This window comes from Zingiber officinale, chromosome 6B (assembly GCF_018446385.1).
Source record: "Zingiber officinale cultivar Zhangliang chromosome 6B, Zo_v1.1, whole genome shotgun sequence".
In the NCBI taxonomy this organism is placed as follows: domain Eukaryota; kingdom Viridiplantae; phylum Streptophyta; class Magnoliopsida; order Zingiberales; family Zingiberaceae; genus Zingiber; species Zingiber officinale.
The window spans coordinates 111,604,413-111,618,914 of NC_055996.1; the positions used below are offsets into that span (position 1 = coordinate 111,604,413).

The 14,502-nt window shown below is 37.8% G+C and overlaps 1 protein-coding gene across 1 annotated transcript; it reads right to left on the bottom strand.

The window, feature by feature from the left end:
* Positions 1–333: 333 nt before the first annotated feature.
* LOC121991376 (noroxomaritidine synthase 3-like) lies at positions 334–1,935 on the bottom strand. The gene has a single exon (XM_042545385.1). The coding sequence runs from the start codon at positions 1,933–1,935 to the stop codon at positions 334–336; it is 1,602 nt and encodes a 533-aa protein (XP_042401319.1).
* Between the last annotated feature and the right edge of the window lie 12,567 nt (positions 1,936–14,502).

A 14,502-nucleotide genomic window follows, 5' to 3' on the forward strand; every position in this document is an offset into this window, starting at 1 on the left:
CTTTAGTGATTTTCAGAAATGCGAGATAAAAAGGGCAACCTTAACTTGTTTTTCTTGTACAGAACCTTTAAAACCCTAGAGATGAGCACAGTCGAACAGAATTACTTCCAGTGCATGTTAAGTACAGGAAGTACTTAAACAGATCCACGTCTTAAACGGACTATAGAGTTCGAAAACATATAATGCAATCTTCATATTAATTGTAAAAAGCTGATATATAGCAAGTAGACATGGGCACGTGGCTTATTACTTAAACTAATTAGTCACTTAAAAATGATATTACGTAAATGTAATATTCTGCGACTTGCAAATTAAAAAAGGAAATTTATTGTGCTATTCTATTGAACGAGTTCTTTTCTTGATGGTGACCATCATTCCGTTCTTCATCCGAAGCATGACCGAGTTCTTCGGCTCCACTCGGGCGGCGTCCAGCACTTCCACCTCAAAGTTCCACAGCACGGCGGCGACCACCGTTTTGATCTGCATCAAGCCCAGGTCCTTCCCCAAGCAAATTCTGGGCCCGCAGTTGAAGGCCATGAACTTGTACGCCGGCACGTATCTCACCTTCCCCTCCTCCGTTATCCACCTCTCCGGCTTGAAGTCCATGCAGTCCTCCCCCCACACCGCCTCCACCCTCCCCATCGCGTACACGCTCACCACTACCCTCTGCCCCGCCGCCACCCTCGCACCGCTCGGCAACACGTCCTCCTTCAGCGCCGTCTTCTCTTCGAACGCCACCGGAGGGAAGATGCGCAGAGTCTCGCACACCGCCCCGTGGAGGTAAACCATTCCGCTCAGCTCCTCGGCACTGAACGTCGTCGACTTGTTCTCGCACGACCGGCAAAGCCGCAGCTCCTGCAGTATCTCCCTCTTCACCTTCGGGTTGTTGTGGAGAAGGAAGAAGAACCAAGAGAGGCTGATGGAGAAGGCGTCTCTCCCTGCAATCATCAATAAGAGCACGTTGTCACGCAAAAACCTGTCGGTGTCTTCCACTTTATCTTTGACCCTCTCCGCCACCTCCATGTAGGAGGCGAGTAGATCGGCCTTGGAGATCTTGGCGTTAATTTCCTGCCTCTTTTGCGAAATTCTTTGGCTTATGTTCTGGTCGATGACTTTCCTGGCATTGGCCATTTTCTTCTCGGTGCCGACGTTGAACCACTTCATCACCTTCCACCAGCTCTTGGGCACGGCGTGGCGGAAGAACAGCGCCTCCCACGCGTCGTCGATGGCCGCAGAGAAGGAAATGTCTGGAAAATTGGGCGAGAGGCTTCCTGGGTCGTCGCCGAAGACCATGATGCAGGTGACATCGAAGGTGAGCCTAGTGAATATCTCTTGAAGCTCCATTGGCTCACCGCACTCGCTCTTATGGAGCAGAAGAGGGACGAGTGCCTTCTCCGCCTTCTCCCTGGTGGCACCGATGACGTAGGCCCGGAAGCTACTACGGTAGCCGAGCAAGGCGTTGGCGATCTTGCGCTGGAACTTCCACGAGTCGCCGTCGACGCTGAAGAGGGAGTGACCCATGATGTCGAAGACCTCCCGGAACTGGTTTCCCTTGGGGTAGTTGTCGAAATTGGCGCTGAAAATGTGGTTGACGTTATCGGGGTCGCAGGTCAGCAGCAGGTCGGCCCCCAGGAACCAAGGCCCCCGGAACATCTCGGTGCAACTGGCGTGGCGGAGGATGTGGGCAACGTAGTCGTGGAGGTGTGGGAGATTGATGAATAAGGCGGGGAGCATCCCGATGAAGGGCCAGTTTATCGGCAAGGCAGACGATCGCCGGCGGCGGTTAAAAAACAATAAGAAGAAGAAGGAGGCAAGTGCCAAAATGATCTCAGGGTAGTACCACAAAATTAAGCCAAAGATGGCACCGAGCGACCATGGCGCTGCTGCCATTGTGATTGATTGTATGGAAGATAGCTGAAGATGTTGCAGACTCATGCGTTATAACTTGCCGTATAAATACGATAAAGAACGCAACGCAACTCTGAAAAAAAAAATAACAGTAAAAAAACTTTAAATTGATAAAAAGTTAGTCCTAGGTGATTCATCCGATTTCATAAATTTTTTTCACCCGTCGTCAGAGATAATTCGAAAAGTACTCACGATCAACAACTCATACATTTAACATCTTTTAAAGTACCATATTTGGAGGAAGCATCACAACACTGCATTAAAAATAATTAATGATAAATTCAGTTAGTTTGATTGATTAATTTTGGAGTGATTGGTTTGGTCCTATGAAAATTTTTTACTAATCATCAAAATAAATTGGGAAGTATTTGTTGTAGGCGGTTAAGAAGTCTAATATTTTTTTATTGTAGTCTTGTTGAAGAAAAAAATTCTATAAATTTATTATAATTGGAAATCAAATTAAGAGTATCTTTACGATAATCTAGTGTCCTATCGTTACATTATAATCCCCGGGGGAAAAAAATTGGATAGATAGTTGTGCGCCCATATTTATGCTTTATTATTCCATGCATGTGGCAAAAGGTAGAATGTTCTTTATTATTCCATGCATGCATCTAGAGCTAATAACACAATTGGTAGAATGTTCTTTCATGCATGTACTGTCAGTCATTGTGCTATGAATATGCTAATTATGTTATTAAAGTCAATGTCAAAACACTTCCATCATACACATCTACATCATTTTTTAAAAAAATTTTGTTTCTCACGAGTACTCTCATACTCTATTACAAAATAAATTTACCTATTTAGTAGAAATAAGCACAAAATTTACCAATTTGTATTCTAAGATGCAACAATTAACTTAGTAAAGTAAAGACTTACATACGACAGGTAAGTTAGTTTGATCAAAGAAATAGATGCCGTAGAAGTAGATGCAATGATTCATTGGATACGGATGCATTAAGTTTGCAAACTTTAATAGATTGTGCAGCAATAAATGTCATTATAGCGGCGCTAGTCGAATTAGGTGCGTGTCAATTTAGTGGGCAAAGGTTTATAACTCATATCTTGATCCCATCCAGAAGTTAGAGTTGCCAGACGGCCAGTGACGAAAGAGGAATATTGATGGACAAGAGACCCGGTTGGAATCCGTGAGATCTATTCTAAGTTATTTAGCTTTTTCCCTATTTTTAGATCTATTCTAATTACCCCTCCTTAATTCTCGCTCTGCCGTTTTACTCTTTATGTGATACGTGCATATACCTAGTTAATAGAGATGTGATCCCTTTTTTTTTTTTTTTTTTTTTTTTTTTTTACTATATCTCATCATTTTCATAATAATAAAATGTTCATAGAATATCAAGTATCAGAATATGTCAGGTGATGGAAGATATGCGACAACCTCCACTAGGCAGAGGAAGGTTTCATTGTCGGTGTATGTCATAATAGAGGAATATTCCTTGACGAGTTATCATTATTCTTTGACAAACAGTTACAATTCTCTTATAATATTGTCTCATAGAGGGATTCTGATCAACTTATAGCCAATCAAGTTTATATTGAGAGCTTTGCCCATGAGAAGAGGGGAGCTGAGCCCCATGAGTCTCACCAGCTCTAGGATCAACCAAGTTTATGTTGGGAACCTTGCCCATGATAAGTGGAGAGCTCAGTCCCGTATGTCCGATCGGTTCTAGAGCTGCTCGGGTTTATGCTGGGAGCTTTGCCCAAAAGAAGTGGGGTGTTGAGCCCCATAGGTCAGACCGACTCTTGGGCCGACTATGTTTATGTTGGGAGCTTTATCCATGAGAAGTTGGGGGCTAATCTACGTAGGTCCTGTTGGTGCGGTTCACACTAACGGTCTAACCCGGATTTTGACGAATGACAAGTAAGTTAAGTTAGGTTCCGTTGTGATCTAACCACTTAATTAAGTGTGCAGGAAATTCAGCTAGGTCGACGGGCGGATCGGATAACTGGTACGTAATCCAGCTAAGTCAACGGGCCGACCGGATAGCTGGTATGAAATCTAGCTAGGTCGACGGGCCGATCGGATAGTTGGAACGAAGTCCAGCTAGGTCGACGGGCCGACCGGATAATTAGCACAAAGTCCAGATAGGTTGAAGGGCTGATCGGATGTCTGTCAAACTGGTAAGTTAAGATAAGTCACTGGAGGAGAGTGACCAAGTGAGGACACACCTCGGTTGAAGGGACAGTAGGCGTCGGTTCAGTTTAGGTCCATTTGGGATCCCTAAGCTGAGACATTGACTAGTTCCTGGTCCTGGAAGGACATGAACTAATTACTATTCTTTAATTATAATTATGCTAATACTTGTCTTGTAAGTTTATTGCACTAACATTGTTTTGCAAGACAAAAGAAGGAAATTGCCTTCGGGTGAACAATGCCCGAAGGCGCCTTCCATGGCTATGGAAGGTGCCTTCGTACTATTCATAAAAGGAGCCTTCCATGGCTATGGAAGGCGTCTTCTGCAGGATAAATTTTGGCAAGTTGTGGATAAGTGTCAGGCTGTTTGGGATTGATTTTGCCTCATTGGAGGCGCGTCCATGGCTATGGAAGGCGCCTTCCATGCCTTTTATAAGGCTATCTCGAGAAGATATTGAACAACAACACACATACGAACTACTACACGTTCATTTGAGGCTTCAACTGCTTCGGGCTCCTGCTACGACTCTGCTACAAAGTTGCTGTGTCCGATGACTGCTCTGAGGACTTCCGATCGTGACCAGTAGACTGACCCTGACACACGAGCACCTTCACATAAATTCCTAAAGTGTCGGCAATGAGATTTCTTTTTGTACTTAAATTCTGCAAACGGAAAGTGTAATCTGTTACACTTCTTTGAACTCTCTTTGTACTCGATTCCCTCTTCCGGAGGTACCAGAAGACTTTTAGTGGGTTACCTATCGATAGGTCCACGGGACCTGGGTCTTGGAGTATGAGTCACCGAAGGCTCCGAACCAAGTAAAACTGCCTACGTTTTCTTGTGATTGGATTTTCGTTTTTAAGTTTTTCGCTGCGTACTTTACTTTGATTTCAAAACACAAAAAAAAAGTTTTTGAAAACCTCGTGATTCACTCCCTCTCACGTGCGTAATCGATCCAACAAGTGGTATCAGAGCAAGGTTATGCTCTGAATTGGTGCAACCACCAATCAAGTCGGGGGAATCGTTGTTAGATTTTTATTTTTATTTTTCGCATTCCATTTGAATCATTTTAAATATATCTCAAAAACTGCCAATCCAAGACCAAGTCTTGGTACCCCGTTTTAGTTTTTCTTCTACAGCTGTCAAATGACACAACTTAAAGGATATAGTACCGTCTGTCCTCCCCTATTCAACGGTGACTACTTCCCATACTGGAAGAAGCGGATGGAAGTAAATATGAAGACCGACTTCGACTAGTGGTTCAGCATCACCAAAGGTTACAAGGCTCCAGTCGATAATGCCGGAATCCCAATGGACCCGGAACATTAGAATTTGAAAATGAAGAAAAAGGCGTAGAACGACTTCAAATCTCCCAACACAATTTAGTGCGGGCTAACAAAAGAAGAGCTGAACCACGTCGGCCCACATGAAAATGCAAAGGAACTATGAGACAAGCTAATAGAACTGCACGAGGGAACCAACGATGTCATGGTAACAAAGAGAGATTTATTTTTAAATAAATTATTTAATATCAAAATACAGGAAGACGAGACTGCCAGTCAGCTGCACGCGAGGATAAAGGACATCCTCAACGGACTCCATACAATCGACCACCAATTAGAGAACCGGGACCTGATAAGGTATGCCTTAAACGCATTTCCTCGAAATGCACTGTGGGCTTCCATCGTGGATGCCTATAAGATTTCGAGGAACTTGTCAAAGTTAAAACTAGATGAATTATTCTGTGAACTAGAACTGCACGAACAGACTAACACCAAATCCGAGAAAGGTCTTGATCTTATTGCAGGATCATCAAAAGACAAGTCCAAATCCAAGCCGGAACCTGAAGACGAGTCTGACCCAGACTCAGATGATGAAGAACACCTGGTGAACTTAGTAAGAAAAATATTCATCAGGAGAAAGAAGAACTTCACCAACAAGGACTTGCAGAAGATCAACTCCACCTCCAACTCTAACAATAAGAACATGACCTGCCTCGGATGCAACAAGAAGGGGCATTACAAGACCGACTACCCGAATCTGAAAAAGAAGAAGGCCCTCAAAGTGACGTGGGACGAATCGTCTGGAGATGAATCAGACGACAGAGAACCGAAGCACTCCAACTAACTCGCACTGATGGCGCACGAACCTGAATCGGAAAGTGAATAAGAAGACGGGTTTGAACCCGAATAGAGCCACGAATCCGCACTCATTTTCGAAGGTTTTGATGAGGTATATTTTAATTTAAATAAAAAATTCTTTAAAATCATTGCATGCTTGAATAGGAAATTAACTTCTTATGAAATCAAATAAATGAACTAACAAAAGAAAATAATAAACTTAATGAACAATTAGAATTGAACTCAACAACTGAACCAATTCAAACTGAAATTCCAACTCAAACTACAAAACTTGAGAAGGATAATTTCATATTGAAAAATGAAATAGTTAAACTAAAGGAATTACTTAAAAAATTCACAACTAGATCCAAGTACCTCCACATGATACTTGGAACACAAAGAGCTGTGTACAACAAGTCTGGACTCGGATATAAGCCCAGCTCAACCAACAAATCCTTTATATATTTAGTTAATCAAAATAAAAATCAAATGAAAGCTTGGGTTCTGAAAGCATGTCCAACCACGCAAGTAGGACTCAATCAATATTATATACCTAAAGATAAAATTTATTATATACATCATAATAAACCATCTCCCTTAAACTCTAAATCTTCAAAAATAAATACAAAACAAAAGAAAAATCTTAAGTTATTCAAACCTAACTTAAACAAATATAATATAAACAAAAATTATAATCAAGTATACTATAATTATAAAAGAAATCGACATAAATCCAAAACTTAAACTCAAAATGTTCAATAATTTAGGGGGAGACTCCAAATTAGTTGGAACCTCTAAAATAATAACTTACCCAATAGGGTAATTAGGACTAGCTAAAATAAGGACAACTGTTTAACTTGATAAAAGTACTTGTGAAGTTTTGGATGATAGTAGGTTAGGGAAACTATGTCTATGCATGTCTAGGAAGATATGACTTCGACTTGGTGCATTTGTCTTAGTGGAACTAACTGAAGCTACCCCTTACGGTTCCTAATTAGTTAGACCAAGGTTTTATACCAAGTTCAATGGATAGGATCCTCTATTTGGAAAACCTCGAATGCATGGTTACTCTAATGATGTCTAGGTGACTCACTATAGCCCAGAAGTTTATCTAAAGAATGTCTATTTGTTGAACACAAAGCTAAACCTAAATCTAACATAAAGTTAAACCCAACCCTGAAATTGAACTTAACTCATCTCACAAATTATACGATTCCTTGATTGAAAATGTAGATATGGTGAAATGACTAAGAAACTTAAAATTAAAAAAATTAAAACTTAAAAATAAAAATTAAACTTAAACTTAAAACTAAAATTAAAATTAAAAAAATTAAAAATAAAACTTAAACTTAAAAATAAAAAAAATAAACTTAAAATTAAATTTAAATTTAAAAAATAAAACTTAAAATTAAAAATTAAAAATGAAACTTTAATTTAAAATTAAAAATTTAAAATTAAAATTAAAATTTAAACTTAAAGATTTAAAAAATAAAATTAAAATTAAAATTAAAATTAAAATTAAAATTTAAAAATTAAAATTTAAAAATTAAAATTAAAATTAAAATTAAAATTTAAACTTAAAGATTTAAAATTAAAATTAAGATTTAAACTTTAAAATTTAAAATTCAAATTAAAACTTTAAAATTAAAAATTAAAATTAAAATTAAATTAAAAATTAAATTTAAAATTTAAAATTAAGTTTAAAATTAAAATATAAAATAAAAATAAAAATAAAAATAAAAATAAAAAATTTAAATTTAAACTTTAAAATTAAAATTAAAATTTAAACATAAAGATTTAAAGTTAAAATTAAAATTAAATATAAAATTTAAATTTAAACTTTAAATTTTAAAATTAAAATTAAAAATAAAAATAAAAATAAAAATTTAAAATTAAATTTAAAATTTAAAATTAAATTTAAAATTTAAAATTAAATTTAAATTTAATCTTTAAAATTAAAATTTAAACTTAAAGATTGAAAATTAAATTTAAAATTAAAAATTTAAACTTATAGATTTAAAATTAAATTTAAAATTAAAATTAAAATTCAAAATTCAAAATTAAAATTTACACTTAAAGATTTAAAATTAAAATTTAAACTTGGAAAATTAAAAATTAAAAATAAAAATTAAAAATTAAAAATTAAAAATTAAAATTTAAAATTTAAAATTTAAATAAAAATAAAAATTAAATTAAATATTAAAATTGAATTAAAAATTTAAAATTAAAATTTAAACATAAAAACTTTTAAAAAAAAAAAAAAATCTGAAAGCGCTTCCTGAACGCGCCTTCGACACTATCAGAGATGCCTTCAGGAGATGTGGGAAAATTCCCGCCTAAGCACTGGAAGGCACCTTCAGCCACTTGAAGGCGCCTTCTATAACCCAGTGAAGCTTGAAAGCGCCTTCCACCGCTCATTTTTGTTAGCAATTCGAGTCGCAAAAACTATTTTTGCGTTGCGGAAACCCCGAATGCTAGTCACGGATCCGTGCGAAAAATTAATAAAATTCTTGTACTTATTTCCTACTCTAGATCGATCTACTTTAGATCTACATGGTGAGTGTTATACCTTTGAAGCGAAGCCCTTCGCAAATCCCGCTCGTCCAAGGTCCTTCGGATCTCGAGTGTGTTCAAGCGTACACACCTCTAGCAGTATCCACACGAACAAGAAGTGTTCTCTAACACTCAAGGATGGAGAAGAGAGCACCACAACTGTGCTAGCACTCCCTAGGGCTCTCGGGTGGGATTGGAAGAAAGATAGGAGAAAAGAGAAAGATATAATCTCAAACGCTCCTCTTATTTTTCTATTTGACTATCACTCTACCTTTCTTCTTGGATAAACTCACTAACTTTCTTGTCTTGCTTGGAGCTCTCGACAAAGAGAGGAGAAGGAGCAAGGAAGAAGTAAGTAAGATGATACAAAATGAATGAATTAATTCAATGCCTATGAATCTTCCATTCATATGGCCGACCACACAAGGAATGCAATTAATTGCATTCAATGAATCTTAATGCATTCATTTGGGCGGCCAATGAATCTTCCATTCATATGGCCGGCCACACTAGGAATTTTGCTCTTCCTTGATGATTTGGCAAGGATGTGTTGGCTATCCATGCCATGTAGGATAAGTTATCCTTCATGAGGTGGCATCAAGTCAAACTTGATATTTCCACTTCCATATGGTCAAGTCAAACTTGATCACTCATCTTCCTTGGTGAGTTAAATCCAACCTAATTGAGTCTAACTCAAAAAGCCTAAATTAGATTACTCTTAATCTAATTTTTTTTGATTCATCACATGAACCTAATCCAATTGGTTCTTCATATGAACCTAATATCCATTCACTTGTTCTTTGTGTGTGACCCAATAGGTTCTTGCAACGTTGGCAATGTTTCTAAATCTTATTTAGAAACATAAGCAATGAGCGACATCTAGCAATACATCATTGCTACCCAAGTTGTAAGAATGTTGAGATCCAACATTACCTTCGTGACTACTAATTGTGACTCTCACAATATGTGACAATGTCCTTCTATCCACGATATCTAGATTGATCAAATGAGGCATAGACCGTATCATTCTCGAATCAATCTATGTCTTGAACTCCAAGTGGACTCACTCTAATCAAATGAGCTCAATATTTCATATCGACTCATTTGGGCATGACCATGAACTTAGTGGTCTCACTCTATCAAGAACCAAGATATCACTCCCGTCATATAGGAGGGATAAATCCCATCTACATCACTCACATCCCTCCGCATAATTTGTTACATACCCAGTAATCGCCTTTATAGTCCACCCAGTTACGGGTGACGTTTGACGAAGTCAAAGTATATAACTCCTTATGTAGGGAACCATGGTGACTTCAGGTCCAAGGACTAATAGTCATACTAATAGCTACATGAGAAAGTATATGACACTCATATAACGATCAATGATACTTTCTCATGGCGGGTCATTCAGTATACATTCTCCAATGCGTACCCATGTGTCAACTTGATATCTCCATATCCATGACTTGTGAGATCAAGTCATCGAGTTTACCTACATGCTAGTCTCGTTGCATTAACATTATCCCTGAATGTTAATACTTGACTAGGAATGATTAAGAGTAGTGTTCTCTATACCATCTCACTATCGATTCAATCAATCGATTGATATAGATAAGAACTTTCTACTCAAGGACGCTATTATACTTAGTTATTTGGCACCAATACAAGTAAGTATAATAACCAAAAAACAAATGTCTTTATATACATAAGAATATGATACAATGAGTCCATACAACAATCATCATATGATTGGCTCTAGAGTTCTAACTAAAAATCCCCCATTAGCACTAGTGCCAATCAGTGTAGGCTCTAAGGCCCAATGACCTAGTGTGACCATCATGTTAGGATCGGTTGAGCTAGAGGGAATGACTCACTTTATTTTCTTGATAAATTTAATCTTTCGCAGTGGACACTTGAAGGCAATGCTAACTCTTGTATTTACTTGGTATCCACCTTCTCAAGGAGGTGACTAGTCTAAGGATCCACACCACCGTCACCCTTCCACTATCAAACTTCTCCTTCTCGGACTAACACCGAAGGTGGAGAAACCTTACAAGACTTACAAGCCTCCCTTTCCAAGAGAAAAGATCACACTCACAACAATGAAGAGGAAAAGAAAGATTACAAACTTGAAATGCTTCTTCCTTGTGACGTGAATCTTGAAAACATGGGGAGATGGAGAGCTTGATCTTCAATTCCTTAAGAGATCTTGAGCACTTCAAAGATTGATCACATTAGAGCAATAAAACAGTATTTTTCTCAAGATCATCTGTTTCTTTTTCTTCAGCGTTTTTAAACTTCGAGAAAACTAGCCATTTTTCACATAATCGTCGCCATGGATCGATTGGGATTATATTTGAATCGATTCACAAGTATCCGTTGGAAACCATTGCGTCAAGATCAACGACGTAGATTACTTCACTCAAACTTGAATCGATTGGTGCAGTGCTTGAATCGATTCAGACACATGCTCGTGAAATCGCAGAATCGCAGTGACTCTGTGAATCGATCGGCCGATCGATTGAGTAACTTCAATCGATCAGCTGATCGATAAGGTTCCTGCTACAGTAATTTCAGCCTCTTTTGTCTCCTTTTCTTCTTCGCTTTGGCTTCCGAAGCTCCGTTCTTTTGGATGATTGCGGCCAACCGAAATAAGGCTCACCCAAACCCAATTCCCGGCCTTCTCCTCGAGTAGGCTTCCGTCCGGCTTCTCGTCCCTCGAACACCGCGCACGTTCTTCTCGCTCCACCGGAGTATTCTTTCGCAGCTCTCTCGTCCTTCGGACGCACCGAGCCCGTCGGCTCCCTTCCCGTACCGTCCTTCTCGCTAGCTGCATCTTCCGCTCGACTTCCTGCGCTCCTAAGCTCCAGCACACTCAGACACAAGGATCAAACACAAAGCAGGACCTAACCAACTTGGTTGATCACATCAAAACTACCACGGGGTCTAACAACTTCTTGTGCCTGTTCTTTTCTGTTTTAATTTATTGTTTTTCTATTTTATGCAAGTGTTATTTTGAAAGTTCGAGAAGGGTCTCTTTTTGTTTTCGTAGGGCTATTCAACCCCCTTTCTAGCCGGTTGTCGCGATCCAACATCTTTTTCTTCTCCCCCTTTGATCACATAAAAAATGGGGTACAATAAAAATTTAAGGGTAACTTTTATAAAACTCTGAATTTCCAAAAAAAAAATTCAAATAAAAGGATTTCTAAGTAAACTATGATTTTGGAAATATTGAAAATAATTTTGATAGTGCTAACAATGTGATAATTTTAGAAACATTTTCTAAGTAAAAAAATGAAAAATTTCCTCAGTTAAAGAAAATTTTCAAGAATTAATTTTTGTAGAAATTTTGGTAAAGTAAAAAAAAATCTATGTAAAAAAATTTCTAAGTAAAATACATTTTTAAAAAAATAACTTAAAAGAAACTTTAAGTAAAAATGAATTTAAAACAATTTCTATGTTAAAAAATTTTCTAAAGAAAGATTTTCTAAGAAGTTAGACAGATTTGCAAAAAAAAAAATAGAATTTTCCAAGATAATTGAATAACTATTCAAAGCATTATCTAATTTCAATTTTAATGTTTTATTAGTTAGTCAATTAAATATTTTATTTCAATATTTGACTTCCAAGCTGTGGCGAGACACTAGGTCGTCTTAGTTATTAGATCATCAATCATTTCTAGACAAAGCCACATAAGCTGAAAGATCTAAATCTAAATAAAGTTCAAGTTAGGCAAGACTTGGGAACCCAATATAAGTTCCAGCCAACTGGATTGATTAGGTATTTCTTAGGGACATATTTCTTTGAAATATTTTTAATTTATCCTTTGTGATATCTAAAATACCAATTTAGGTTATTGAACTTTCTAAAACTTGTATTATATGAGCATGCATGATTTTTTAATTTACTTATTTCTTTTTGTAAAATATCATTTTCTAATTTTATTTTATCAAACTCTTCTAATGGACAAGATTTTGCTAAAATTAATTTTTAATTTCTTTTTCAAGTTTACAACAATCTTTGGTAAATAATTTTACAAACTTAAACAACTTGTCAGGTGAGAGAGATTATACCTGACTTACCTTGTCGACTTCGTTATCCGTAGCTCCCCCTGAACTGCTACTTTCTTCCGATGTAGCTCCCCCTTCATCGATGCTCATTTTGGACAAGCTTGCTTCGTGTTCATCTTCTTGATGACTTGCCATTAATGTAAGTCCGGAGAAAGCATCGACTTCCAATTTGGATGACGTATCATCCCACGTCACTTTTAGAGTCATGTACTTGTTCATTTGGATAGGCTTCTTTCCTTTGTCCTTATCCTTGTTCCTAAGCTTGGGGCAGTTGCCTTTAACGTGTCATTCTTCGTTGCAGTGGTAGCATCTGATCGTCCTTTTCTTTCTACCCTGCAGATGGTTAGTTTTTCTTGATCTAAATAACTTTTTAAAATGTCTTACCATCATTGTTGTTTCTTCATCCTCGAGAGAAGATTCTGAATTTTGTTCGTCCATCCTTGCCTTAAAGGTAATGTTGTGAGTCGGTTCCTTCTTCGTATCTACATATCTCAACTCATGGATTTCAAAAGTTAAAAACAACTCTTCTAGGGTAACAGTTTCTAAATCCTTAGAGATATAGTAGACATCTACTAATGATGCTCATTTCGTATTTCTAGGGAAAACATTAAGTGTGTACCTTAGCTAATCCTAGTTACTTACCTTTTCTCCGTGATTCGAAAGTCCGGTGATTAGCTCCTTGATCCTCGAGTGAAGGTGGGCTATAGTTTCGTTTTCTTCAAATCGGAGGTTGGTGAGTTGATTGCGAAGTAGGTCCCGTTTCACAAGTTTCACCTCTGAGGTTCCCTCGTGTAGTTCCAAGAATTTCTCCTAGAGCTCCTTTGCAGACTCGTAAGCTCCGATCCGGTTGACTTCTTGTGGCGGTAGTACGCTCAACAGATGAAATTTTGTCCTGCCATTTGCCACGTAGTCGGCTTATTCCTTCTTTGTCCATTAATACTTTTCCTTGCCCTTGGGTGCTTCAAAACCAAATTCCACTATTAATGATAAATCAAAATTGGTTTCTAAAAATACCTCTATTCTCTTTTTTCAGCTCACAAACTCCTCCTTGAATTTTGGTGGGTAGATACTTTGTCCGACCATCGTCTTTGCTTCGATCAACGATTAGTCCTCCTGAAGCGTCATGGCTCTGATACCACTTGATGGTCCTCGGTGGCCGGCTAGAAGGAGGGTTAAATAGTCATGTACAATGAAAAAAAGAAACAAACCTTTCTCAGACATAAAAGAACACTTGCATAAATAAAATTAGAAATCAACCAAAAAGACGAGCCTCATAGATTTTACTTGGTTACAATCGGAGAGGTTGTTAATCCAAGGAAATGATCGCACTAAGTATCTTCTTTAGGCGGAGAAGTCTCTTACAGTAATGAAAGCACAAAAAGAGAAAGCTAAACTAATAAAGTGAAGCGCACAAGTGTTGGAACTCAAATTACTTGTTGATGTTTAGCTTTTGGACCAAGGCTATATTTATAGCCTTGGTCGGGGTGCCTGGAAGGGTTCCATGCGCCTGGAAGGGGATAAAACGTTATCCCTTTCGCAATGGATCGCGGTTAAATGCGATCTGGATAATATCGCATTCTGAGCGCTCGGACCCTTAAAGTCAACACTATTGACTTTTTCCGGTTTAGGCCCTCTGCTCCAGTGCTGTTCACCTTGGTCCGGGTCTTCCGCTCCGGCTCTGTTTGCTTG